The sequence below is a fragment of the Oncorhynchus mykiss genome, chromosome 4, assembly GCF_013265735.2.
Source record: "Oncorhynchus mykiss isolate Arlee chromosome 4, USDA_OmykA_1.1, whole genome shotgun sequence".
In the NCBI taxonomy this organism is placed as follows: domain Eukaryota; kingdom Metazoa; phylum Chordata; class Actinopteri; order Salmoniformes; family Salmonidae; genus Oncorhynchus; species Oncorhynchus mykiss.
In genome coordinates, this window is record NC_048568.1 from 33,669,172 (window position 1) to 33,696,864 (window position 27,693).

Below are 27,693 nucleotides of genomic sequence, written 5' to 3' on the forward strand. Positions count from 1 at the left end.
TTTTCCCCTGAAGCGTATTTCTGCCGCTGTCTGATGCTTCTTCCTTTTCAAATGTAAACAATAGGTGTATATTTTGAAGATAATTTGAAACAGCGTCTCACTGTTTCACGTTTATATACTTGAACAGATGAGTATGTGACTGAGAAACAAATCACACAGTTCAACATTTCTGACTGGGTGTGTGTAGGAATTACAAAACCGATCACAGAGCAGATCACTGAACATCTCTGAACAAGAACAACCTGTTGACTCGTGAGTCGATCTTTTTATCTTTGATTATAGACCTCATTAAACTACAGACTTCACTTATCTAAGAATATGGTAGCTAAGTGAACATAGTTTGTTTTATAGACCTGCTTGTAAATATGAAGGGAGAGGATCCTTAGGGTCATTTTGAAAGGTCAAGTGAAATAATCAAAGGTTAAGTCTGATTAAGTGTTTTTACACATGACAAATACATTTGAAACAATTTTAGAAGAGATTGTCATTACCTAAACCAGATCACATTGCAGAACAAAGCGGAAGAGCAGGTTGGAACTGTATTAGTAAAGGGTAGAGATTTGAAGTTACTTGTTTAAAATACACCTCACCAACCATTGTAAAATGTCCATAAAATTGTGTTGTACTGAGACCAAAAGTGAACTATTGACAGACATAGACCTGAGGTGGGTGTGTATGGCATGAACGAGAGAGACGTGATAGTTGTCTTTCAGCTACAGGGTAAAAGCAAATTAACAAATAAAAGTCTATTTTATAGATAAAAGCAGACTTGTCCCTCTTGAATAAGTTAACTGACATCTCTTACCATGTTGCTTGACCCTGTATCGTCCGCTTCCCCTTTGTTGTAACAGGATTTGGTTTACAGTTCTGGGCTGACATATACTTTGTGTAGTTGTTGCATTTGCTATTTTCTCATACTTTCTTCCTGTACACAAAACAAGCTGTTAAGAAGTAAAACAAGCAGTTAACAAGTAAAACAAACTGTTAGTAAGTACAACAAGCAGTTAACAAGTAAAACAAGCTGTTAATTAAGAAGTCAAACAGACTGTTAAGAGGTAAAACAACCCGTTTTGTGTACAGGAAGATTCAATTGACTTAAAATCATTCAAAAAGTTATATTTTTTTTGCAGAATGCCCAAAATGGTTTCTGGAGTTGTACGCGTTGTCCTTTTCTCGATCCTTGGTATAGGAGGATTTCTGACGCTGTTTGTAATGTACTATCAATCAACTCCATCTCAGATCTGCCCTCCCCAACCTGCTTTGCCACGTCATTACTCAAAGCCACCTGAGAACAGCTCCTTGTCTAAGAAGCAGCCAGAGCCAGACAAGCCCATCATGCTGTTGTGGTTCTGGCCTGAAAACCGCAGGTTTGATTTTAGAGATTGCACCACTTTCTTCAACATTGATGGCTGCCAACTGACAGATGACCGGTCTCTGTACAACAAGGCAGATGGGGTGCTCATCTTTCACAAATCCATCAAACATGATTTATCCAACTTGCCTCCATCACCTCGACCACCATTCCAGAAGTGGATCTGGTATCATGTGGAATCACCTACAAACACAATTAGAATACCTGGTCTAGAGAACCTTTTCAACTTGACCTTGAGTTATAGGGAAGATGCAGACATCCCTGTACGTTGGCGCTTAACTGCAAGGAAAGGCCAGGGTGAGGACTTTGTGCTGCCCAAGAAGGATAAATTAGTTTGCTGGATTGTGAGTAACAATAACCCTGCAACTGGAACAGCAGTAAGGGATAACTATTACAGAGAACTTGTCAAACATATTAAGGTGGATGTCTTTGGAAAAGCCTTTGCAAGATTCTTGAGATATGAGGACTACTACTCAACACTCTCCAGCTGTAAGTTCTACCTCTCCTTTGAGAACTCAGTCCACAGAGACTACATCACTGAGAAGCTTAACGGACCACTTGCAGCAGGAACTGTGCCAGTAGTTTTGGGCCCACCGAGACAGAACTATGAGGACTTTGTCCCGGGAGATTCCTTCATCCATGTTAATGACTTTCCCAATGCAAAAGCCCTGGCTGAATTCCTCCTGAAGTTGGACAAGGATGATGAGGCATATCTGCGCTACTTTCAGTGGCGTAGAAACTTATTTGCTCAGCAACATCTAATTCAACTGAGTCAAGAGTTCATCCAATCTATTTGTTATGCCTGTGACCATATAGGCAAACATAAGGAGTACAGGGTTGTTCACGATCTTTACAAATGGTATTTGGTTTAATTAGTCCCTTCTGATGAGCTATTACCATCACTGGTGTAGTCCCCCCCCCCCCCAGATATGAATATGAACAGGTCATAAACCATGACTAACAATGTTTAGAATTACAGGAAATTAGCTGTAAAACTGCAAAGTTCTCACTCAGCCTTATGGCAAAGTGTGTAAAAAAGCACAAAATGTGCTTGAAAAATGTACAATTCTCTAGCACGAGATCACCTATTAAACTTCACATGTTTTTGAGAAACTGCGGTAGGCCACTGATTATCATCATATTGTCTGTATGCTCTTTTTCTTGAGGAAATCTATTTGTGGATTGTACTACTCTGCTGTACAGACCCAAGTGCATTCAGCCTCATTGCGATACATTGAGTTTCGTTGTAGGTCTATTTAGCGGGGAAACAGTGAATCCAGCTGTAGCCTATTGCCTGTTTCTGTTCATTAGTCTTTTTTTAAGTAAATTGAAAACAAAGCTGTCTATTTCTTGCTTTTCATTCAATCGTATGGCTGTTACTTAGGCTTTGGTCTAAAATAAATTCGTTTAGAAGGGCAGATTTGAAGGCTTCTATGTTGTATTACAGGCTAACGAGTTTGTGAAAATAAACCGTTCCTATGGAAATATTCGGACCTGGCAAAAGGCCAACATTTTTTTCGTTTCAAATAAAAAATATATACTCACATGATAATAGAAATGGAAACATTGTGATTTTATAGACACAAATTATGAAAGCGATGGAGTCCGTCGGTTACTACGCTCTCACCATCATCAATATCATTATTTACACTTTTGAAATTCACCATTTTTTTAAATTTATAAATACACAAATGAAAACATTGCGGTATGTGTAAAGAGACAGTAAAATATTATATTTCTCAGACGTCATACATGTGTCAAATCATTCCTGCACCAACATTGTTAGAGATGGATGTGATTGGTACATCTCTTCCTCTTCAAATGCATTATGTGTGTAGGTTTGAGTGAGAGGCAAGAGGGAAAATAGAGAAGGGAGGTAGGTGTCTGATGAATCAGGAATCAAGGGTTTTGCACCAAATATCAACATTTAAAGAGGTTTATATTCTGCTTGTATAGTTGCATCTGTGCCTCGGACTTAGTCTGGCTTTAAATGTCTTCAAATTAACATTTGATATGTTGGATTCACGACTACATCTCAACGAAAAATGAAAGACTAGGGATAAATCAAATATACTTTATTTCAAGTTGGATTTGATTTAGTTATATTATTGAACTTGATTTTCCTCTTCAATTGTTTATATTTGGTTGCATTGACAACCAATCACAATTCAATATAATTTTTGAAATACATAAATAGCCTATTAACTTGACCATGTGTTGGATTAACGTCTCCAATTGAACCAAAAATAAAAGTTAAAGAATGGGATTAAGCCAGTGGCTCAGATGGATCTATCCAAGCAGTAGATACTGTACATCTCCTTTAAAATGTTGATTTTTGTTTACGTTGTCAAGTAAACAAAATGCTATATTACTTTTGTAATCCAGTAAATAGCCTAAAGTTAAGGCTGTTTTACAAACTAATGTAACATTCAACCTTACAGTGAGGAAGACATCCATAGTCACATTGAGGTTTCCCGGAACTATACATTATAGAGTAATAACGCATACATCTGTTTTATAAATCAACACATTATCTGGCATTGTTTTTCCATTTAAACTTTTAAATGGTTGTCTTTTTGAGTGGGTGAATAAATCTTGTAATCTCATTGATCAACATCACTCTCAACCAAATATTACCCAATTATCCAGGTGGAAATGACGTGGTGTGCCCAGTGAGTAGAACCTGAAAGCATTGTGGATTTGTTTGCTAATCCTGCTCTTCATAGTTCAGTGAAAATGCCAATGTTTACAAATAACTTTCCTGACCTCATTCGACATGTAAACAAAGAGTTCCTGGTTTATATTATATTGTACGCTAATTAGTAATGAGTACCGATATATAAAATCGACTGTATATCGATATTAGTTCAATTTTTTCGATGGACCTAAAATGAGTAAAATGAGGCTCTATATCGTGTTATAAAATATGCGAATGCGTGAATGTTCCCTTTTCTGATAACTTCCATGTCTCCTTAAAGTCGAGACAGCTATGATTATCCATCATCTCTCTATGTGTAGGGTACAATATGCAGCTTCAGCATATGGCGCGTGGAGAGAGGAATTATTCTTTATTTTATTTTGTATTTTATTATTGGCTGTTGCGAAAGCAGCAGCTACTCTTCCTGGGGTCCACACAAAACACAAAACATGACAGAACTTTAATAGACAAGGTCAGCTCAAGGACAGAAATACATACATTTAAAAACGGAACTCATAGCCTTCACATTGTTTTACAATTTAATCTCCCGATCACAACTGGTCGCTATCAAAGTCCAAATAGGGCGGCACACAATTGGCCCAGCGTCGTCCGGGTTAGGGGAGGGTTTGGCCGGGTAGGTAAATTGTAAAATATTAATTTGTTCTTAACGGACTTGTCTAGTTAAATAAAAGGTTCAATTAACGTGAATAAATAAAAAAACATCAATACACACAGTGCATTGTGAAAGTATTCATACTCCTTGACTTTTCTCACATTTTGTTTTGTTACAGCCTAATTCTAAAATCGATTAAATACGTTTGTTTTCTTCATCAATCTACACACAATACCCAATAATGACAAAAGAAAAAACAGGTTTGAAGAAATGTTTGCAAATGCATAAAAAAAATAAAGAAATTAAAACATCTACTAAATATGTAGACCCTTTGTACTTTGTTGAAGCACCTTAGGTAGGGATTACAGTCTCGATTATTTTTGGGTAGGATGCTACAAGCTTGGCACACCTGTATTTTGGTAGTTTCTCCCATTCTTCTCTGCAGAGCCTCTCAAGCTCTGTCAGGTTGGATGGGGAGCGTCGCTGCACAGCTATTTTCAGGTCTCTCCAGAGATGTTCGATCGGGTTCAAGTCCAGGCTCTGGCTGGGCCACTAAAGGACATTCAGAGACTTGTCCCAAAGTCACACCAGCATTGTCTTGGCTGTGTGCTTAGGGTCATTGTCCTGTTGGAACATGAACCTTTGCCCCAGTCTGAGCTCTCTGGAGCAGGTTTTCATCATGGATCTGTCTCTACTTTGCTCTGTTCATCTTTCCCTCGATCCTGACTAGTCTCCCTTTCCCTGCTGCTGACAAACATCCCCACAGCATGATGCTGCCACCACCATGCTTCACCTCACGGATGGTGCCAGGTTTCCTCCAGACGTTACACTTGGCATTCAGGCCAAAGAGTTCAATATTGGTATCATCGGACCAGAGAATCTTGTTTCTCATGGTCTGAGAGTCCTTTAGGTGCCTTTTGGCAAACTCCAAGTGGGCCGTCATGTGCCTTTTATTGAGGAGTGGCTTCCGCCTGGCCACTCTAACATAAAGGGGGGTTTCATGCAAGGATACTTTATGGACACACACAGGAATGAAATGGGCATGAAAGGTGGTAGAATGGTAGTGGTTTTGAAACAGCGGAAACAGGTAATGAATACATGGTACATACAAGAGCAGAACTAACATTAAGATAAGAGTGTATAACTGTACATGCTACCTGTGCATATAACACAGGTACAAACAGAAGCAGTATACAATATGAATAGGCAATAGTTTCATTCCAAAACAGTATATATCCATTTTTAGAAATGATGGTGAATCTGCTTGTATTGTTCAAAGAAATTATGAAAGAGATTGGTGTTATTGTTCACTGTCTAATCATGGCATGGGGTTGTTCAATGACAGACATGTATTTGTTTAAAATCTACTTGATGGTTTCATTTCAGAGAGACAAATAATCATGTTACTTTTGTTGCAAAATGCTTTACAGTGGCTTGCGAAAGTCTTCACCCCCACTTGGCATTTTTCCTATTTTGTTGCCTTACAAATAATTCCAGGTTGTATCATTTGATTTACACAACATGCCTACCACTTTGAAGATGCACAATATTTTTATTGTGAAACAAACAAGAAATAAGACAAATAAAACAGAACTTGAGTGTACAACTATTCACCCACCAAAGTCAATACTTTGTAGAGACACCTTTTGCAGCAATTACAGCTGCATGTAACGGTTTTCTTGAGGTGAAGGAGAGGCGGACCAAAACGCAGCGTGGTTTCTATTCATGGTTCTTTAATAAAGACAACTATACATCAACAGACTAACAAAACAAATAACTTGAAAACCTAAAACAGCCCTATCTGGTGCAAACACAGAGACAGGAACAATCACCCACAAAATCCAACACCAAACAGGCTACCTAAATATGGTTCCCAATCAGAGACAATGACTAACACCTGCCTTTGATTGAGAACCATATCAGGCCAAACATAGAAATAGACAAACTAGACATGTAACATACAATGCCCACTCAGATCACACCCTGACCAAACAAAACATAGGAACATACAAAGCAAACTATGGTCAGGGTGTGACACTGCAAGTCTCTTGGGGTATGTCTCTATAAGCTTGGCACATCTATCCACTGGGATTGTTGCCCATTCTTCAAGGCAAAACTGCTCCAGCTCCTTCAAGTTGGATGGGTTCCGCTGATGTACAAATACAAATATTACATTTCCACAAAGTTTGCTGCTTCAGTGTCTTTATATATTTTTGTCAGATGTTACTATGGAATACTGAATTATAATTACAAGCATTTCATAAGTGTCAAAGGTTTTAATTGACAATTACATGAAGTTGATGCAAAGAGTCAATATTTGCAGTGTTGACCCTTCTTTTTCAAGACCTCTGCAATCCGACCTGGCAAACTGTCAATTAACTTCTGGGCCACATCCTGACTGATGGCAGCCCATTCTTGCATAATCAATGCTTGGAGTTTGTCATAATCTGTGGGTTTTTATTTGTTCCCCCACCTCTTGAAGATTGACCACAAGAACTGTCCCTGGATGGTTGGGAGAAGATGCTCTCGGAGGATGTGTTGTAACCATTCTTTATTCATGGCTGTGTTCTTAGGCAAAATTTTGAGTGAGCCCACTCCCTTGGCTGAGAAGCAACCCCACACATGAATGGTCTCAGGATGCTTTACTGCTGGCATGACACAGGACTGATGGTAGCGCTCACCTTGTCTTCTCTGGACAAGCTTTTTTCCAGATGCCCCAAACAATCGGAAAGGGATTCATCAGAGAAAATGACTTTACCCCAGTCCTCAGCAGTCCAATCCCTGTACCTTTTGCAGAATATCAGTCTGTCCCTGATGTTTTTCCTGGAGAGAAGAGGCTTCTTTGCTGCCCTTCTTGACACCAGGCCATCCTCCAAAAGTCTTTGCCTCACTGTGCATGCAGATGCACTCACACCTGCCTGCTGCCATTCCTGAGCAAGCTCTGTACTGGTGGGGCCCCGATCCTGCAGCTGAATCAACTTCAGGAGACAGTCCTGGCACTTGCTGGACTTTCTTGGGCACCCTGATGCCTTCTTCACAACAATTGAACTGCTCTCCTTGAAGTTCTTGATTATCTGATAAATGGTTGATTTAGGGGCAATCTTACTGGCAGCAATATCCTTGCCTGTGAAGCCCTTTTTGTGCAAAGCAATGCTGACGGTACTTGTTTCTTTGCAGGTAACAATGGTCAACAGAGGAAGAACAATGAATCCAAGCACCACCCTCCTTTTGAAGCTTCCAGTCTTATTCAATCTCAATCAGCATGACAGAGTGATCTCCAGTCTTGTCCTTGTCAACACTCACACCTCTAATGAGAGAATCACTGACATGATGTCAGCTGGTCCTTTTGTGGCAGGGCTAAAATAAGGTGGAAGTGTTTTTCGGGGATTCAGGCCATTTGCATGGCAAAGAGGGACTTTGCAATTAATTGCAATTCATCTGATCACTCTTCATAACATTCTGGAGTATATGCAAATTGCCACCATTCAAACTGAGGCAGCAGACTTTGTGAAAATTAATATTTGAGTCATTCTCAAAACTTTTGGAAACAACTGTACAGGAACGTGTTTGCTTATTTCTTTCTTTAAGCAATGGATTTTTTTCTGGCTACTCTTCCATAAAGCCCAGCTCTGTGGAGTGTACGGCATAAAGTGGTCCTATGGATAGATACTCCAATCTCCTGTCACGCCCTGACCTTAGAGAGATGTTTTTTTCTCTATTTGGATAGGTCAGGGTGTGATGTGGGGTGGGCATTCTATATTTTGTATTTCTGTGTGGTTGGCCAAGTGTGGTTCCCAATCAGAGGCAGCTGTCTATCGTTGTCTCTGATTGGGAATCATACTTAGGCAGCCTGTTTTTCCACCTTAGTTGTGGGTTGTTGACTTTGTTAGTGGCCTGTATAGCCCTAGTAAACTTCACATTCATTTTGTTGTTTCTTGTTTTTGTTCTTAATAAAGGATAATGTACACTCACCACGCTGCACCTTGGTCTGGTCATTTCCACCCTGATGATGATCTTGACAACTCCGCTGTGGAGCTTTGCAGCTCCTTCAGGATTATCTTTGGTCTCTTTGTTGCCTCTGATTAATGCCCTCCTTGCCTGGTCTGTGAGTTTTGGTGTGCAGCTGTAACGGGATTCTTCTGTTGAAGGAGAGGCGGACCAAAACGCAGCGTGGTTATTGTGATACATATTTAATAAAGATGAAAATAGAACAAAAAAAACAAAAACAGCCCTGTCTGGTGTAACAAAGACAGGAACAATCACCCACAAACCCCAACACCAAAAAGGCTACCTAAATATGATTCCCAATCAGAGACAATGACTAACACCTGCCTCTGATTGAGAACCATATCAGGCCAAACACAGAAACAGACAAACTAGACACACAACATAGAATGCCCACTCAGATCACACCCTGACCAAACAAAACATAGAAACATACAAAGCAAACTATGGTCAGGGTGTGACAGCAGCAGGTTTGTTGTGGTGCCATATTCTTTAAAAAATGTAATAATGGATTTAATGGTGCTCTGTGGGATGTTCAAAGTTTTGGATATTTTTTTATAACCCAACCCGGATCTGTACTTCTCCACAACTTTGTCCTTGACTTGTTTGGAGAGCTTAGTGGTGTTGCAGACTCTGGGGCCTTTCAGAACAGGAACTGAGATCATGTGACAGATCATGTGACACTTAGATTGCACACAAGTGGACTTCATTTAACTAATTATGTGACTTCTGAAGGTAATTGGTTGCACCAGATCTTATTTAGGAGCTTCATAGCAAAGGGGGGTGAATACATAGCATGCACCACTTTTCAGTTTTTAATTCTTTTTTTAAACAAGTGATTTTTTTTCATTTCACTTTACCAGTTTGGACTATTTTGTGTATGTCCATTACATGAAATCCAAATAAAAATCCATTTAAATTACAGGTTGTAATGCAACAAAATAGATAAAATGCCAAGGGGGATGAATACTTTTGCAAGGCACTGTATATCCGCCTCACTCTCAGAGAAATAAGCACTACTGCTAGGTTTTACAGTCAAATATAACAAATAACTGCATTTTTAATAAAGAACTGTACAAATTATACATATGTGACATCAATATTTATGTTTAAAAATAATAATTCAGTTAAGTAATATCAGATCCAGTGCCTAAATTAGGTTTTTCTCCCCAGTCAGATAAACACTCTAAACAGTCTACCCAACTACTCCGAGGCATCCACATGGCCCAAAACCACACAGTTGCAATATTTTGTATCAAGTTCCAATGATAAAACTGGGGGGACAAAAATGCAATTTCTGAATTTGGGGGTGACATGTGAAAGTGAAAGTTGTGCCCCTGATGAGATCTGTATGTAAAACATGTATATTTGACATTTTTGTCATTTGGCTGATGCACTTATCCAGAGTGACTTACAGTTAGTGCATTCATCTTAACATTGCTAGGTGAGACAACTACATATCACAGTCAAATATACAGGATACAAACATTCCATTCAAGATAAACAATGGATAGGCGTTTAGCAAAAAAACACTTTCATACAAACCTAAAATCTATGAATGAAACATCTGTGAAATATTTTACACACACATGAAGGTACCTATAAGCAATCATTTATGATGAAAATACACAAATGTGACAAATTGGTGGATATAGCGTTGAACTATGAAGACCAATGTACAACTAACTGTACACACACACACACACACACACACACACACACACTAGAGGTTGACATGGGAACAGAACTCCCCTGGAAAGTAGGAATGGGAGTCAAGTTCTGGTCAGGACGGTACAGGATCGAGAGTCCCGGTGGGGAGAGTATGTGTGAAGCGTTTCATTAAAAAATAATAATAGTTTACTTAATAAAAATCTATTAAAAAAATAAATGCTAATTCCCCCTCTCACCCTTCCGTCGACCCCGCAGTCACTACTTTACTTCAGATGCCAATTTTGAAACCTTCAGGAGAGGAATTGAGATCATCCGACTCCGGGTAAGCAGGGCTGCCTTGAATGCCAACATCTGGTAATGTTGTTATTATCAGCCTTGTGCGCAGAGCAGGCAACAGAAGAGCAGCCAAGCCGAGCAGTTGCTATGGCTACTCACACAGAGCGGGCGAAAGACAGAGACTAGTGGCGAACGAGGAAGTTATTTCGGATTTCTGCGTGTAATAATTAGCATTATAATTTTGGATATCATTACAGTTTAAATGACGTTATTTTCATCATCGCTATGCGAACAAGGCTGATTTCTGCAACAATTCTTCTGTTTAAACAAGTTTTGTTTAGCTAATAAAATTAAAACGATAATTCTCACTACTTTTTTGTCCCTTGTTAACATTGCAACATTAAATTAATGTCTTAAACGTTGCTAAATTTCGGAAATGGCAAAAAAAAACATGGAATCTGCTTGACACATTAAAGTACATATCACGAAGTCATCTAATTTCCACTCCATTCATAAATCCGTTTGATTCATACACTGGTTTGTCTGGCTTTGATGTTTTTGTTTTAACCTGCTCTTCCCTTGTCTACACTTAAATAATATAATTTCAGTAGTCCTCATTTTTTCTATCTCGCATAGCTCATTGGTACACCCTTGTGGTTGAATATTTTTGTATCTATTGTTGGTCCTCGGATACAACAATTAATAATGTGGAACAAATGAATACCATCAAAGGATACCTTACAACTTACAATAATGAACACCTTGTTAAACAGCTGTAAAAACCAACCGATCAATATTTAAGATGAGTACATACCCTTTGATCGTTTTTTGGTACAGTTCTGTCATTCATTTATTTTTACAGATGATTTTTTGTGCACTCACATGGCAATCATACTGAAATACTTAATTCTGGTGTGTGGAATAAAGAGGTGGGTGCAGTGTGGTTGGGAGGTTCTGCCTGTCACTTGTTCTCAACAGACAGTCTCGGAAGGGGGACTTGAAGAGGGAGACTGCGAAGTCCAGGCACTGCTACTCTCTTTGTTCTGAGTGTTTGCAGTGCTAGTGTTTTTAGTTCATCTGTGTATCTCACATATTATATGCCCAGTATGATATGGCTAGCAAACTTTATTAGCAGATATTGACAACATGACAATAACAGTAGCTGTAGATGATGTAAGGAGATGGAGGAGGGGATGGGATGAGTGGGCAGATTGTTGGCCAATCCGAAGTCACTAGATGCAGAATTCTGTCTGGAGGGAGAGGAGAGAAAGGATGAGGAGAGAGGAAAGAGGCAGAATCAAGAGATGCTTGATCAGGTGCTGCGTCTAGTTCTTCCTGTCGTTTCTTCCTGTCATTTGTCATCGACTGGCAACCAGTCTCAGTCAGGGGTTCAATAACATGGGCCCTAATCTAGATTTCACATGACGGGGAACAGCCATGGGTGCGCCTGGGAGGGCATGGGCCACCCACTTGGGAGCCAGGCCCAGCCAATCAAAATGAAATTTCCCCCACAAAATGGCTTTATTGTAGACATAAATACTCCTCAGTTTCATCAGGTGTCCGGGTGACTGGTCTCAGATGATCCCACAGGTGAAATGCCAGATGAGGAGGTCCTGGTCTGGCGTGGTTACACGTGGTCTGCGGTTGAGAAGCTGGTTGGACATACTGCTAAATTCTCTAAAAGAACGCGGCTTATGGTAGAGAAATTAACATTCAATTCTCCTGCAACAGTGTCCGGTGGACATTCCAGCAGTAAGCATGCCATTTGCACGTTCCCTCAAAACTTGAGACATCTGTGGTATTGTGTTGTCCCCAGCACAAGGTGCACCTGTGTAATGATCATGCTGTTTAATCAGCTTCTGATATGCCACACCTGTCTGGTGGATGGACTATCTTGGCAAATTAAAAATGTTAACTAACAGGGATGTAAACAAATTTGAGATAATTTGAGAAAAATAATTATTATTTTGTGCGTATGGAAAAATTCTGGGATTATACGAATTGTTTGTTTCACTGTAATATCTGTGTTTTGCATGTACATTGGGCTTGAGATAGTTAAAGATATTAAATCATATAAGATAGAAAAGTGTGTATGTATTAGTAGAGGCCTGTTCTAACTGTTCTTTGTGGGTAGTATGACCCCATGATGCCTGGCAGCTCAGCCAAGACCTGACAGAAATTAACTGGTTCCTCTTAGCTTAACTGGAGACAGAGCGAGGTGTTATATCCTGCACACCAATGATAAAGCTGTGGTCCTGTTTGGACCCTGTTTCTGGCCGAAAGGTTCACATATGTGTGTGTGTGTGTGTGTGTGTGTGTGTGTGTGTGTGTGTGTGTGTGTGTGTGTGTGTGTGTGTGTGTGTGTGTGTGTGTGTGTGTAGGGGTAGGATGTACATCATCTGGGCCGACAGTCAAAGGCGCTTGCATGCCCAACTTGGGGGAACCATTGAGCTACTGTTAGAGGAAATATGTCTGGAGTGACTTCCTGTCACATTGGCACCTGTCATCCTCACTCAGTTGCGCCTGAATGCGACAACCTTTTCATTATAGCCTGTACCCCGTAACCCAGTTTCGTCTCTCCCCACACACATACATAAACATAAGATCACGTGTTTGGCAGATGCTTGCATAAGATAGCTTGACTATATAAGGCTTTCGTACTCTTTGTGTGCGGGCTCTCACTTCATTCACTGTGCGTTGTGTGACCAGCTTCCTTATTGCAATAAGCTTTTAACAAAATTAATGCCTTGATTGTTGGATATCCTAACTCTGGCTGGATTCCAATGGAAATTGCATATCACTTTGCATGCCAGCATAATGTGACTTGCCCAGGAGTTTTCTCACCACTGTGTTAGGGTATTAGGGTAGGGTATAACTAGGCCCTCAAAGAAAGGCCATATGATATATGTAATGTAAATAATTACATTTTAAAGGCTAATATAGCTGGTGGGTTCTACCCGTTCTAGGAAGAACCCCCCAAAGATGAAAGGGTTCTCGGTAGAATGCTTCATAGACGGTTCTAGTAAGAACCTTTAGATGATAAAATGGTTCTTGCTAGAACCCTTTATAGAGGGTAAATATTTTATCTTGGTAAATATCTTGGTAAATATTTTCTTCTTCTTGAACTTCACTGTTGGTTATGGGCTTGTAAGTAAGCATTTCATGGTAAGGTCTACACTTGTTGTATTCGGCGCATGTGGCAAATAAAGTTTGATTTGATTTTGATTTGATAACATTGGAATGTGCATCAAGATCATATTGTACAGCAATTTCATCAGATAACATGAATACAAAGCCGGCGAGAGGTGGTTAGAATAGGATGGGAAGCCAAGAGTCCGTCAGCCACTCCCCCAGTACACTCTCTCTCTCCCTCTCCCTCTCTGTGTGTGCTTGTGTGGTTGGAGACAGGTGTGCTGGAGTCAGAGCAGATCCCCACCAGCTGCAACCCATTCCATAATCAAGACCTCTACAAATACTCAAACCTGCCACTTCCACTAGGCCAGAACGTAATCTCTGCTCAGTCAGTTTATGATTCTAGCTATGTATGATTATTCAAGATCCTGTTACCCTGCTGTGTCTGTTTCCCTGCCTGATGCTGTTTATCCTCTCACTGCAGTTTTGCCGCTCTGACTCTGGATCCTGTCTCCTGTTCCACATCTCACCACCCTGCTACCCTTTTCTGGATTCACCACACCACCACTCAATTGAATTCCCCTCCTGACCTGTTTACCCTGTTCCAACCTCAGCCTCCATATCTAGTTTCTTACAACTCGTCCGAGCTTCCCCGGATCTGCACTCCATATCTCCCTGTGTCACAATAAATACCTTGGTTCATTCATCCCTGTTTCCTCGTCTGAGTCTGCTCTTGGGTTCCCCTGTGCCGCTCCGCCTAACAGACAGCCCACTTGGAGTTTGCCAAAAGGAATCTAAAAGACTCTCAGACCATGAGAAACGAGACTCTCTGGTCTGATGAAACCAAGATTGAACTCTTTGACCTGAATGCCAAGCGTCACGTCTGGAAGAAACCTGGCACCATCCGTACAGTGAAGCATGGTAGTGGCAGCATCATGCTGTGGGGATGTTTTTCAGCAGCAGGTACTGGGAGACTGGTCCGGATCGAGGGAAAGATGAACGGAGCAAAGTACTTAGAGATCGTTGATGAAAACCTGCTCCAGAACACTCAGGACCTCAGACTGGTGTGAAGGTTCACCTTCCAACAGGACAATGACCCTGAGCACACCACCAAGAAAATGCAGCATTGGCTTCTGGACAAGTCTCAATGTCCTTGAGTGGCCCAGCCTGAGCCCGGACTTGAACCCGATCGAACATCTCTGGAGAGACCTGAAAATAGCTGTGCAGCAACGCTCCCCATTCAACCTGACAGAGCTTGAGGGGATTTGCGGAGAAGAATGAGATAAACTCCCCAAATACAGCTGTGCCAAGCTTGTCGCGTCATACCCAAGAGGACTTGAGGCTGTAATTGCTTCCAAAGATGGATCAACAAAGTCCTGAGTAAATGGTCTGAATACTTATGTGAATGTGATATTTCAGGGGGCTGGGGGATTTATTCATTTACAAAAAATTCTACATACCTGTTTTTGCTTTGTCATTATGGGGTATTGTGTGTAGAGTGATGAAGAAAAAAAAGAATAATATAATACAGTTTAGAATATAGCTGTAATGTAACAAAATGTGGAAAAAGTCAAGGGGTCTGAATACTTTCCGATTTAACTCTACACCATGCTGCAACAATATCTTTTTACAATAGTCTACTGCTTTACAATACCTTTTTACTGTAGTCTACTGCTTTACAAATCAAATCAAATGTATTCATATAGCCCTTCGTACATCAGTTGATATCTCAAAGTGCTGTACAGAAACCCAGCCTAAAACCCCAAACAGGAAGCAATGCAGGTGTAGAAGCACGGTGGCTAGGAAAAACTCCCTAGAAATTGCCAAAACCTAGGAAGAAACCTAGAGAGGAACCAGGCTATAAGGGGTGGCCAGTCGGGTGGAGATTATAACAGAACATGGCCAAGATGTTCAAATGTTCAAAAATGACCAGCATGGTCCAATAATAATAATCACTGTAGTTGTCGAGGGTGCAGCAAGTCAGCACCTCAGGAGTAAATGTCAGTTGGCTTTTCATAGCGGATCATTAAGAGTATCTCTACCACTCCTGCTGTCTCTAGAGAGTTGAAAACAGCAGGTCTGGGACAGGTAGCACGTCCGGTGAACAGGTCAGGATTCCATAGCCGCAGGCAGAACAGTTGAAACTGGAGCAGCAGCACGGCCAGGTGGACTGGGGACAGCAAGGAGTCATCATGCCAGGTAGACCTGAGGCATGGTCCTAGGCCTCAGGTCCTCAGAGAGAAAGAGAGAAAGAGAGAATTAGAGAGAGCATACTTAAATTCACACAGGACACCGGATAAGACAGGAGAAGTACTCCAGATATAACAAACTGACCCTAGCCCCCCGACACATAAACTACTTCAGCATAAATACTGGAGGTTGAGACAGGAGGGGTCAGGAGACACTGTTGCCCCATCCGATGATACCCCCGGACAGGGCCAAACAGGAAGGATATAACAATACCTTTTTACTGTAGTCTACTGCTTTACAATACATTCTACCCCTATATCTGACAATTTAATCTACATATGCTCTGTATAGAGGATACCACAACTGTACGACTGACATTTTTTACCACATTCCCCAAACTTACATGTGATACAAACAAATGATTAGCACTTCAAAAAGAACAGTTTAGAAAATTGTATAAATGAGCAATATCACCTGAGGGGTGTGGTATATGGCCAATATAACCCTTAGCCATGGTATATTGGCCATATACAGTATAACAAACCCCTGAGGTTTCCTATTGTTATTATAAACTGGTTACCAACATAATTAGAGCAGTAAAAATGTTTTGTCATACCCGCGGTATACCACGGCTTCAGCCAATCAGCATTCGCACCACCCAGTTTATAATGTATTTCTTGCTAGTGGATTAAACGTTAGGCTCCCCGTTGAGTCATTTTACATATCATTATCTAATATATTACTGACTAAACTAAACGTTCTAACGATAAACTTAAAAGGTGGGGTGTGTTCGACTCCAATGAATGCACAATTAAAGGTTATGACATTACAAGAAGTGTTATCCGTTTAGAGTTTTGTACTTAAAGTTTTGCAGAAATGCCACTCGCAGTATGCATATTCCTGCCCTTGGTTTGTTTATTCTGATATGTTACCTGTATTGTCTGCATTTCTGCCTCCTCTGGTTTATATTTAATATGCGAGCACTCCACTAATTCCTATACAGCTGTTCCGTATTATCTCTGTATGTAACCTTGTCAAGGTATTAGGTTATTACAGCCTTATTATTATGTTCCTTTATTTGTGTATATTACAGAGCTTTATGCCACTTATTGGCGCTTTATTGGTATACCTTCATGTGGCCTGTTTATGTCTAAAATGGCGGTGACCAATTACTGGACAGCAAGGTGTATTTCCGTTTCTTTGAGGGAGTTGTGCTTAGTGGCCTTTTTAGAAGTAGATACTGACATCTAGCGGCAGAGCTGTATTACTGTTAACTATTTCATGGCTACTACGTATATTCCTTGTATTCATCATTCTGTAATTCTCTCTTTACATTTCAGAGAACACATGCTTACTGTACAACACATCCATGATTAATAAATAACTGAAGGTTGAATGGATCTGTTGGGCAACCTTTCCTTCTAACAGAGGAAGCACACTGACTGTAGTATGTACCCCAGTCAAGCCAGTTACGCATCTAGTGTTCCACAGTAACCCTTGTGGCACTTTTTCCTCCATGTTTCTTCAGATAAAACAAAGAAAAAGATTTGATGTGTAGGTGATTAATCACTGACCAATTAGATATGATAAACACTCATTTCACGTAAACAAACACTCGTTGGAAGTTGTTACAGTGGTCTCACTGATAAGTAAACACAGATCAGATTATAATTCAAATATGGATGATGCTGATTTGGAGGATAATAACACGTGTATTGATCAGGCCTCAAAATGATTCAACAAAGTGATCTGGGTAGGTTTTTCAGGTCCCATCGCCAATAGAAAAAACAATAGGGGCCCACAAATACAGAGGACTACCATACAGTACCTTTCCTGGTGGATATTTGGATAGACGAACAGCACTCAGCCTACATTTCCCATGTCCCCGCAAGTCTGTATGAGAGACTGTATTTTCTGACCATAATGAGTGTACTGTCAGTGCTTATTATCAGAATCATTATCATTATTTTAACATCAGCAATCCAGAAACAAATATTGTGTGAGCGCTGGCCTCTGGCCAACTACTGCCAGGAGAAACTATCATCATTGTAATGTTGGCCTAATATGTGTGTGATATTGATGAGGCCTATTCAAACCCACAAATCATGTTTAAGAAAATGTCACACTGTATTGACTAGAACCAAAAAAATAAAAGTAATAATAATAATTGATCATATTACTCCAGTGCTAGCCTCTCTACACTGGCTTCCTGTTAAGGCTAGGGCTGATTTCAAGGTTTTACTGCTAACCTACAAAGCATTACATGGGCTTGCTCCTACCTATCTTTCCGATTTGGTCCTGCATACCTACACGTACGCTACGGTCACAAGACACAGGCCTCCTTATTGTCCCTAAAATTTCTAAGCAAACAGCTGGAGGCAGGGCTTCCTCCTATAGAGCTACATTTTTATGGAATAGTCTGCCTATCCATGTGTCAGACGGAGAATCGGTCTCGACCTTTAAGTCTTTATTGAAGACTCATCTCTTCAGTAGGTCCTATGATTGTGTAGTCTGGCCCAGGGGTGTGAAGGTGAACAGAAAGGCACTGGAGCAACTAACCGCCCTTGCTATCTCTGACTGGCCGGTTCCCCTCTCTCCACTGGGATTCTCTGCCTCTAACCTTATTACAGGGGCTGAGTCACTGGCTTATTGGTGCTCTTCCATACCGTCCCTTTGGCGTCATTTGAGTGGGTTGAGTCACTGATGTGATCTTCCTGTCGGTGTTGGCACCCCCCTTGGGTTTGTGCTGTGGGGGAGATCTTTGTGGGCTATACTCAGCCTTGTCTCAGGGTAGTATGTTGGTGGTTTGAAGATATCCCTCTAGTGGTGTGGGGGCTGTGGGTGGGGGTGGGGTTATATCCTGCCTGATTGGCCCTGTCCGGTGGTATCGTCAGACGGGGCCACAGTGTCTCCTGACCCCTCCTGTCTCAGCCTCCAGTATTTATGCTGCAATAGTTTACGTGTTGGGGAGCTAGGGTCAGTCTGTTATATCTGGAGTTTCCTGTCTTATCTGGTGTCCTGTGTGAATTGAAGTATGCTCCCTCTAATTCTCTCTCCTTCCTCCCCTCCTGGAGGACCTGAGCCCTTGGACCATGCCTCAGAACTACCTGGCCTGATGACTCCTTGCTGTCCCCAGTGCAACTGCTCGTGCTGCTGCTCCAGTTTCAACTGTTCTGCCTGCGGCTATGGAAACCCGATTTGTTCACCTGACGTGCTACCATGTCCCGGACCTGCTGTTTTGGACTCTCTCTCTACCGCACCTGTTGTCTCTAACTCTGAATGCTCGGCTATGAAAAACCAACTGACATTTACTCCTGAGGTGCTGACCTGTTGCACCTTCTACAACCACTGATTATTATTATTTGACCCTGCTGGTCATCTATGAACGTTTGACCATCTTGGCCATGTACTGTTATAATCTTTATCTGGCACAGCCAGAAGAGGACTGGCCACCTCTCGGAGCCTGGTTCCTCTCTAGGTTTCTTCCTAGGTTCCTGCCTTTCTAGGAAGTTTTTCCAAGTCACTGTGCTTGTACATCTGCATTGCTTGCTGTTTGGGGTTTTATGCTGGGTTTCAATATAGCACTTTGTGACATTGGCTGATGTAAAAAGGGCTTTATAAATACATTTGATTGACTATATAAGGGTATATAAGGGTATTATACCAGGCTTTTATTAGTCTCTTAGCCAATTGTAACACACGCCAATATGACTTGTAATAATATATGTTTAATTAAATAGGACTTATAAAGCTTATACAGGGCATTTAAACAGTCCTTATGAAGCGTATACAGGGCATTTAAACAGTCCTTATGAAGCTTATACAGGGCATTTAAACAGTCCTTATGAAGCTTATACAGGGCATTTAAACAGTCCTTATGAAGCTTATACAGGGCATTTAAACAGTCCTTATGAAGCTTATACAGGGCATTTAAACAGTCCTTATGAAGCTTATACAGGGCATTTAAACAGTCCTTATGAAGCTTATACAGGGCATTTAAACAGTCCTTATTAAGCTTATAAAGGGGATTTAAACAGTCCTTATGAAGCTTATACAGGGCATTTAAACCATCCTTATTAAGCTTATACAGGGCATTTAAACAGTCCTTATGAAGCTTATACAGGGCATTTAAACAGTCCTTATGAAGCTTATAAAGGGGATTTAAACAGTCCTTATGAAGCTTATACAGGGCATTTAAACCATCCTTATGAAGCTTATACAGGGCATTTAAACAGTCCTTATGAAGCTTATACAGGGCATTTAAACAGTCCTTATGAAGCTTATACAGGGCATTTAAACAGTCCTTATTAAGCTTATAAAGGGGATTTAAACAGTCCTTATGAAGCTTATACAGGGCATTTAAACCATCCTTATGAAGCTTATACAGGGCATTTAAACAGTCCTTATGAAGCTTATACAGGGCATTTAAACAGTCCTTATGAAGCTTATACAGGGCATTTAAACAGTCCTTATTAAGCTTATACAGGGCATTTAAACAGTCCTTATTAAGCTTATACAGGGCATTTAAACCGTCCTTATTAAGCTTATAAAGGGGATTTAAACAGTCCTTATGAAGCTTATACAGGGCATTTAAACAGTCCTTATGAAGCTTATAAAGGGGATTTAAACAGTCCTTATGAAGCTTATACAGGGCATTTAAACCATCCTTATGAAGCTTATACAGGGCATTTAAACAGTCCTTATGAAGCTTATACAGGGCATTTAAACAGTCCTTATGAAGCTTATACAGGGCATTTAAACAGTCCTTATTAAGCTTATAAAGGGGATTTAAACAGTCCTTATGAAGCTTATACAGGGCATTTAAACCATCCTTATGAAGCTTATACAGGGCATTTAAACAGTCCTTATGAAGCTTATACAGGGCATTTAAACAGTCCTTATGAAGCTTATACAGGGCATTTAAACAGTCCTTATTAAGCTTATACAGGGCATTTAAACAGTCCTTATTAAGCTTATACAGGGCATTTAAACCGTCCTTATTAAGCTTATAAAGGGGATTTAAACAGTCCTTATGAAGCTTATACAGGGCATTTAAACAGTCCTTATGAAGCTTATACAGGGCATTTAAACAGTCCTTATAAAGCTTATACAGGGCATTTAAACAGTCCTTATGAAGCTTATAAAGAGCATTTAAACAGTCCTTATGAAGCTTATACAGGGCATTTAAACAGTCCTTATGAAGCTTATACAGGGCATTTAAACAGTCCTTATGAAGCTTATACAGGGCATTTAAACAGTCCTTATGAAGCTTATAAAGGGAATTTGAATGTGTTCGGTGGCATGGTAGAGCTTTAAAACAAAACACTGACAGCACTATGACACATCTAGGCCACAGTATGCCGGCAGAGAGCGGAGCTGCTGCTGACTACAAATGATCTAACTATCAGTTAAGGCAATAGGAAAGATACTAATCAATAAGCTTGTCACTTCTATTCAAATTATAAAAGACTGAAGAGAAGAAACAACAATGAAGCGAGTTTCGATTTATTTGTTTCTCAAGTTCTCTTTTCTCTTGAGTATTATGTTGATAATGAGGAAAGCGCTCACTGGAGAAGCATAATGGAATTGATAGTGGCATTTTAAATATGTTTAAAAGTTCCTAGATCATAATTCCTATTAAGTTATTAAACATATTTGAGGTAATCATTCTATACAGATAACCAATCACACATGGTCTTTGTTCTGTAGGCTATAAAAGCGTCAAATTCAGCACAGCAATGAAAATATATTGTTATACTGTAGTCTGTAGTACTGTAGACATTTGCATACAACTTATATAAAAAGGTTTAAAAATCAAATAAAAATAATTTACACAATTACCTCTTCATTTCATATGAAACTTGAATCACAGATATTATCATAATTAGCACCCATTCTTATAGCCTCTTAATTTCATACAAGGGGTTTGTATTGACACAACAATACATAGGGCCTACATGCTCATCACACAGATATCTTAATCATGCTAAAACATTCATATAAATACATCATGTAGACAGTTTTTAAAACTTGTCAAAACACGTTTAAAACACTTTCAGCTGTCCAAGCTGTTTGCAGGGTAGTGGTTTCAATGAGGAGGGTATGGGAAGCTCATCTAGGCTGTCAGGGAACTGCTCTGGTGGAAGCTGCCTCAGAATTGTTTGCATAGCCATGAGAAACAGTGGAGCTGGCTTCTGTCCAACGAGGTATTTGAATTTGTCCTCACCTAGGACTTTGGACCAACAAACTGGGTCTCCTTCGAGCGCACTCTTCATTTTGAAACGAATCTCTGGCATAAACATTAACAAGTTGTCAAGACACAGCTTTTTGGGCCCAATGTTCACTTTGGAGTCCCACAGCTGTTCCAAAATGACATCCAATGGCGTCATACCGTTTTGATCTTCTGCCTGTGGCGAGGCGCCGTTGCCCAACAACAGAATAACGGACTCTGAGCGCAGGAGCTCACAGGCCAGATGCAGTGGAGTTTTACCGTCCTCCATGTGAAAACATCCGCCTCGGTTCATATATGACCGCAGACTAGGTAGTCGATGCGCTTCTTGCAATATGAGACCTAGTATGTCCCGTCTGTCATATCTGACAGCCATCGCCAAATGCGGGGCCGATGATGGACAGCAGCAAAAGCGCTCGCCGGGCATGGCCAGTGCTTCATCGGTGTAATGACTGAGCAAGTATTGAGCGTAGGCTTGGTGGTCATGTACGATAGCGTACAGTAATGCCTCCGAGGGAGTGTAGGATCTCTGGCTGGCGTCTTCCTCCCAGTAAAAAGTCTCCATTGTCCGCATGTCCTCCAACATCCAAACAGGCTTTAGATCCCGCACGGCCTGGTAGAAGAGAAAAGATTGGTATTTTCGCTGTTTGCATTTCTCGTCCGTATGGAGTCTACCATTGTTCGTAGCCGAAGTAGACATGATGATCTGAGGTCCGATTGCTTTACTAATGCCCCTCGTTCGTGTCCTTCAATGAGACCGCAGTTCATGCATGTGCTATTTATAAAAATTAAAATCGCACATACTGTCCATGGTAGTCTACTAGGTTAAAATACTTATATTGTTTGTATGTAGGCCGGACTATTCTAATACTTCGAACTATTATAATATACACGTTCAAGCACACACGCAGGATTAGCCTACATGCACACACATCGGCTACAGGACCCCCATTTCACAGCAACCGCCCCCAACACACATCTGAACTGGGAGTGGGATTTCCCTCCGCAGTACAGTGCTACTACGCAGGCGCCTGGATCTAATATTTTAACCAAATGTTCTCTGAATTAAATCGTAAAGAGGAAAGAATATGTAGGCAATAAAAATATGTTGAAGGCAAACAAAGTTATGTCAATTGGTATTGGTATGTTATGCAGATCATATTTACCACCCTCCTCCATGACCTCTTCACTGAATATCCCATACCTTATGAACAGGGTATGAAAACCATGATCAAAACAGTTTTTTTTCATTCACATTCACCACAAATACCAAGGTATGAATACTGTTGTGTGCATGTTTTGTTGATCATCTGTATAATTACTATTTTTTGGATTCACAGACTTCACCCTCTCTACACCTCTGATGAATATAACAGGAAACCTGTTCGCTCACAATGCCCTGCAAAATCATTCTGGCTATGGATACGGAGAACATCAACACACCAGAGGACTTGAGGCTCTGCAGGAAGTTGACCTCATATTTAGATTTTTTTAATTATGCTTTGCCACTAAAATCATAATAAACACTGAGAACTCAAATATTGGGTTATTTTTATGTGTATTATTATTATTAATAATAATAATATAAAAAAATATATAGGGAGGGGGTATTTTTTTATTTTTATGATTAACCCCAAAAGGTTATTCAAAAGGTTCTTCGAGGAAGCATTAAAACGGGTTCTTTAACAAACCCTTTTAAATGGTTCCTCGAAGAACTTATAGGGGTTCCCCCACAGTTTCAATTTAAAGAACCCCTAAAGGTTACTACAGGAACCTTTTCTTTTTATAAACAATAAAAACATCGAAACATCAGGTCTACAGTTTTGTTATAGACCAATGACATCATCACTCCAGAAATCTTAACAAAAGTTTGTAGTTTGGATTTTCTTAAACAATAGGTCTAATTGAAAAACTTACAGAACTGACCCATTCAGTCCAAACATCTCCATTATTACAAAGTATGTATTTATTTAGGCATGTAAATCATTTAACCATTCAACCAATTTGTCTACTTTGGTTTTGCTTAGCTATAGCTCTCCAGGAGGCAGTGGCCGACAATTCCACAAATTAAAACAAATGGCCATGCTGATCATTGACAAAGTCTTGAAATATGCCAAGGAATACAACAAATAACAAATGTGGTTCCCACCTTATAAAGGCTTTATAGGCTACACAAATGCTTCATAAGCACTACATAAAGGCATCATAAGCACTACACAAATACTTCACAAGCACTACATAAATGCTTCATAAGCGCTACATTAAAGACTTCATAAGCACTGAATAAAGGCTTCATAAGCATTAGATAAATGCTTCATAAGCACTACATAAATGGTTATGCTTCACAAATAGTCTGTGTATGTCATACTCTATAAAGGTGTATAAACATATATTTTTTAATTTTTTTATTTTATTTAACTAGGCATGTTAGTTAAGAACACATTCTTATTTACAAGGACGGCCTACCCCAGCCGAAACCTGGACGATGCTGGGCCAATGGTTTTTCAAAGACCCCCTTTTAATGGTTCCTCAAAAACCTTTGGGGGTGAATTTTTTTAACGACCCCCCCTATTATTATTAATAATACGCATACCAACAATAATAAACACTGACAACAAAAATATTGTGTTTTGATTTTAGTGGCAAAGCAGAGTAAAAAAATCTAAATATGAGGTAAACTCCCTGCAGAGCCCCAAGTATAATGGGTATTGTCAAGGTTTTCGCTGCTGGTCATTTGAGTCAAGTGCAGGAGAGCAGAGAGTAGGTGATCAGGCGTCTTTATTTGCCAAGAGCAACAAACAGACGGGAGCAAAATCCCATCAATACAACTATAAAGTCACCAAAATAATTCCCCAATGGGTACAGGCAATGCCCAGGGAGAAAACCCAGACTGGTGCGATAAACATAAACCCAACACAAAACAATCCCACACAAAGACATGGGGGGGAACAGAGGAATATCTATACACAGTGTAATTGGGGAATGAAAACCAGGTGTGCGGGGAACAAGACAAAACAAACGGAACAATGAAACATGGAGCGGCGATGGCTAGAAGGCCGGCGACGTCGACCGCCGAACGCCTCCCGAACAAGGAGGGAAGGCGACTTCGCCGGAAGTCGTGACAGGTATATCCTCTTGTGTGTTGACATTCTCCATATCCATAGTCAGAATGATTTTGCAGTGCATGGTGATCGAACAGGTTTCCTGTTATATTCATCAGAGGTGTAAGGAGGGTGAAGTCTGTGAATACGAAAAATAGTAACAGATGATTAACAAAACATGCACACGACAGTATTCATACCTTGGTTTTTGAGGTAAATGTGAATGAAAAAAACTGTTTTGATAATGCTTTTCATACACATACCTTGTCCATAATGTAAAGGCCTATGGGATATTCATTGAAGAGGTAAAGGAGGAGGATGGTAAATGTGCTCTGCATAACATACCAATACCAATTGACATACCTTTGTATGCCTCCTCGTCTGTATATTTGCAGACACAGACACAAAAGTAAGCAGTTCAGTCATCTGCACCCAATACAGCTAGTCTACATCTTCTTACCTCTGTTGATTGATATCCATTGAATTGTGTCCAGTTTCTGTTTTTAGAAATATGAAAAGATATAAAGTATTATCATTAAAACAATATCAATTTAGATCACACAGGGGAAAAAACACAACTTAAACTGAGATCTTCACATTTTTCAGTTAAGTGCCTGCACCTGCTGTCCTTTCAAATTAAAATCTAAATGTTTCTGTTTGGTAGTTTGGTAGTTTGGTAGTTGGTAGTTAGGCTCCTGCAAGAACCCCCACCAACTAAGGAGGTTCCTCGATGAGCCCCACCTTCTATGGGGTTCTTGGAAGAACCTTTTGGGGGAAATGTTCAGTGCCATGAACCCTAAGGTTCTTCGATGAACTTTGAGGATCTGAGAGGATGTTGTTGAACTCCTCATTTTTTAGAGTGTATTCAGATCCTTTCACTTTTCTCATATTTTGTTACATCAATCTACACATCTACACATCAATCTCCTCATCAATCTACACATCGACACATCAATCTCCTCATCAATCTACACATCTACACATCAATCTCCTCATCAATCTACACATCGACACACCAATCTCCTCATCAATCTACACATCTACACATCAATCTCCTCATCAATCTACACATCGACACATCCATCTCCTCATCAATCTACACATCTACACATCCATCTCCTCATCAATCTACACATCGACACATCAATCTCCTCATCAATCTACACATCTACACATCAATCTCCTCATCAATCTACACATCAATCTCCTCATCAATCTACACATCGACACATCAATCTCCTCATCAATCTACACATCTACACATCAATCTCCTCATCAATCTACACATCTACACATCAATCTCCTCATCAATCTACACATCGACACATCAATCTCCTCATCAATCTACACATCTACACATCCATCTCCTCATCAATCTACACATCTACACATCAATCTCCTCATCAATCTACACATCTACACACCAATCTCCTCATCAATCTACACATCTACACATCAATCTCCTCATCAATCTACACATCTACACATCAATCTCCTCATCAATCTACACATCTACACATCAATCTCCTCATCAATCTACACATCTACACATCAATCTCCTCATCAATCTACACATCAATCTCCTCATCAATCTACACATCTACACATCAATCTCCTCATCAATCTACACATCTACACATCAATCTCCTCATCAATCTACACATCAATCTCCTCATCAATCTACACATCTACACATCAATCTCCTCATCAATCTACACATCTACACATCAATCTCCTCATCAATCTACACACAATACCCAATAAGGACCAAACAAAACAGGTTTTTAGACAAATTTATACATTTATTCAGACCCTTCATTCAGTACTTTGCTGCAGCACCTTTGGCAGCGATTACAGCCTCAAGTCTTCTTGGGTATGACGCTACAAGCTTGGCACACCTGTATTTGGGGAGTTTCTCCCATTCTTTTCTGCAGATCCTGTCAAGCTCTGTCATGTTGGATGGGGAGCATCGCTGCACAGTTATTTTCAGGTCTTTCCAGAGTTAGATCGGGTTCATCTGGGCCACTCAAGGATATTCAGAGACTTGTCCTGAAGCCACTCCTGCTTTGTTTTGGCTGTGTGCTTAGGATTGTTGTCCTGTTGGAATATGAACCTTTTCCCCAGTCTGAAGTACTGAGTGCTCTGGAGCAGGTTTTTAATCAAGGATCTCTCTGTACTTTGGTCGGTTCATTTTTGCCTCGCTCCTGACTGGTCTCCCAGTCCCTGCCCCTAAAAAACATCCAAATTGTCACGACTTCGGCCAAAGTTGGTCCCTCTCCTTGTTCGGTTGGCGTTCGGCGATCGACGTCACCGGCTTTCTAGTCACTACCGATCCATTTTTCATTTTCGTTTTGTTTCGTCTTAATTATTACACACCTGGTTTAGATTCCATTTATTATGTTCCTT

General features: G+C 40.3%; 2 protein-coding genes across 2 annotated transcripts; one reads left to right on the top strand and one right to left on the bottom strand.

Annotated features, from left to right (window-relative positions):
• LOC110522527 (4-galactosyl-N-acetylglucosaminide 3-alpha-L-fucosyltransferase 9-like) lies at positions 1-4,740 on the top strand. Its single transcript, XM_021600973.2, has 2 exons — positions 1-252; positions 1,131-4,740. Exon 2 carries the CDS (start codon positions 1,132-1,134, stop codon positions 2,242-2,244), a length of 1,113 nt encoding a protein of 370 aa, XP_021456648.2. The 5' UTR covers positions 1-252; position 1,131; the 3' UTR covers positions 2,245-4,740.
• A 16,706-nt stretch (positions 4,741-21,446) lies between these two features.
• Positions 21,447-23,187, bottom strand: zgc:112001 (uncharacterized protein LOC550384 homolog). The gene has a single exon (XM_021600974.2). It carries the CDS (start codon positions 22,884-22,886, stop codon positions 22,002-22,004), a length of 885 nt encoding a protein of 294 aa, XP_021456649.1. The 5' UTR covers positions 22,887-23,187; the 3' UTR covers positions 21,447-22,001.
• Positions 23,188-27,693: the final 4,506 nt, after the last annotated feature.

What these genes read in the sequence shown, in the direction of transcription:
- LOC110522527 (XM_021600973.2), top strand. Translation starts at nt 1,132, where the DNA reads ATGCCCAAAATGGTTTCTGGAGTTGTACGCGTTGTCCTTTTCTCGATC.
- zgc:112001 (XM_021600974.2), bottom strand. Translation starts at nt 22,886, where the DNA reads ATGTCTACTTCGGCTACGAACAATGGTAGACTCCATACGGACGAGAAA.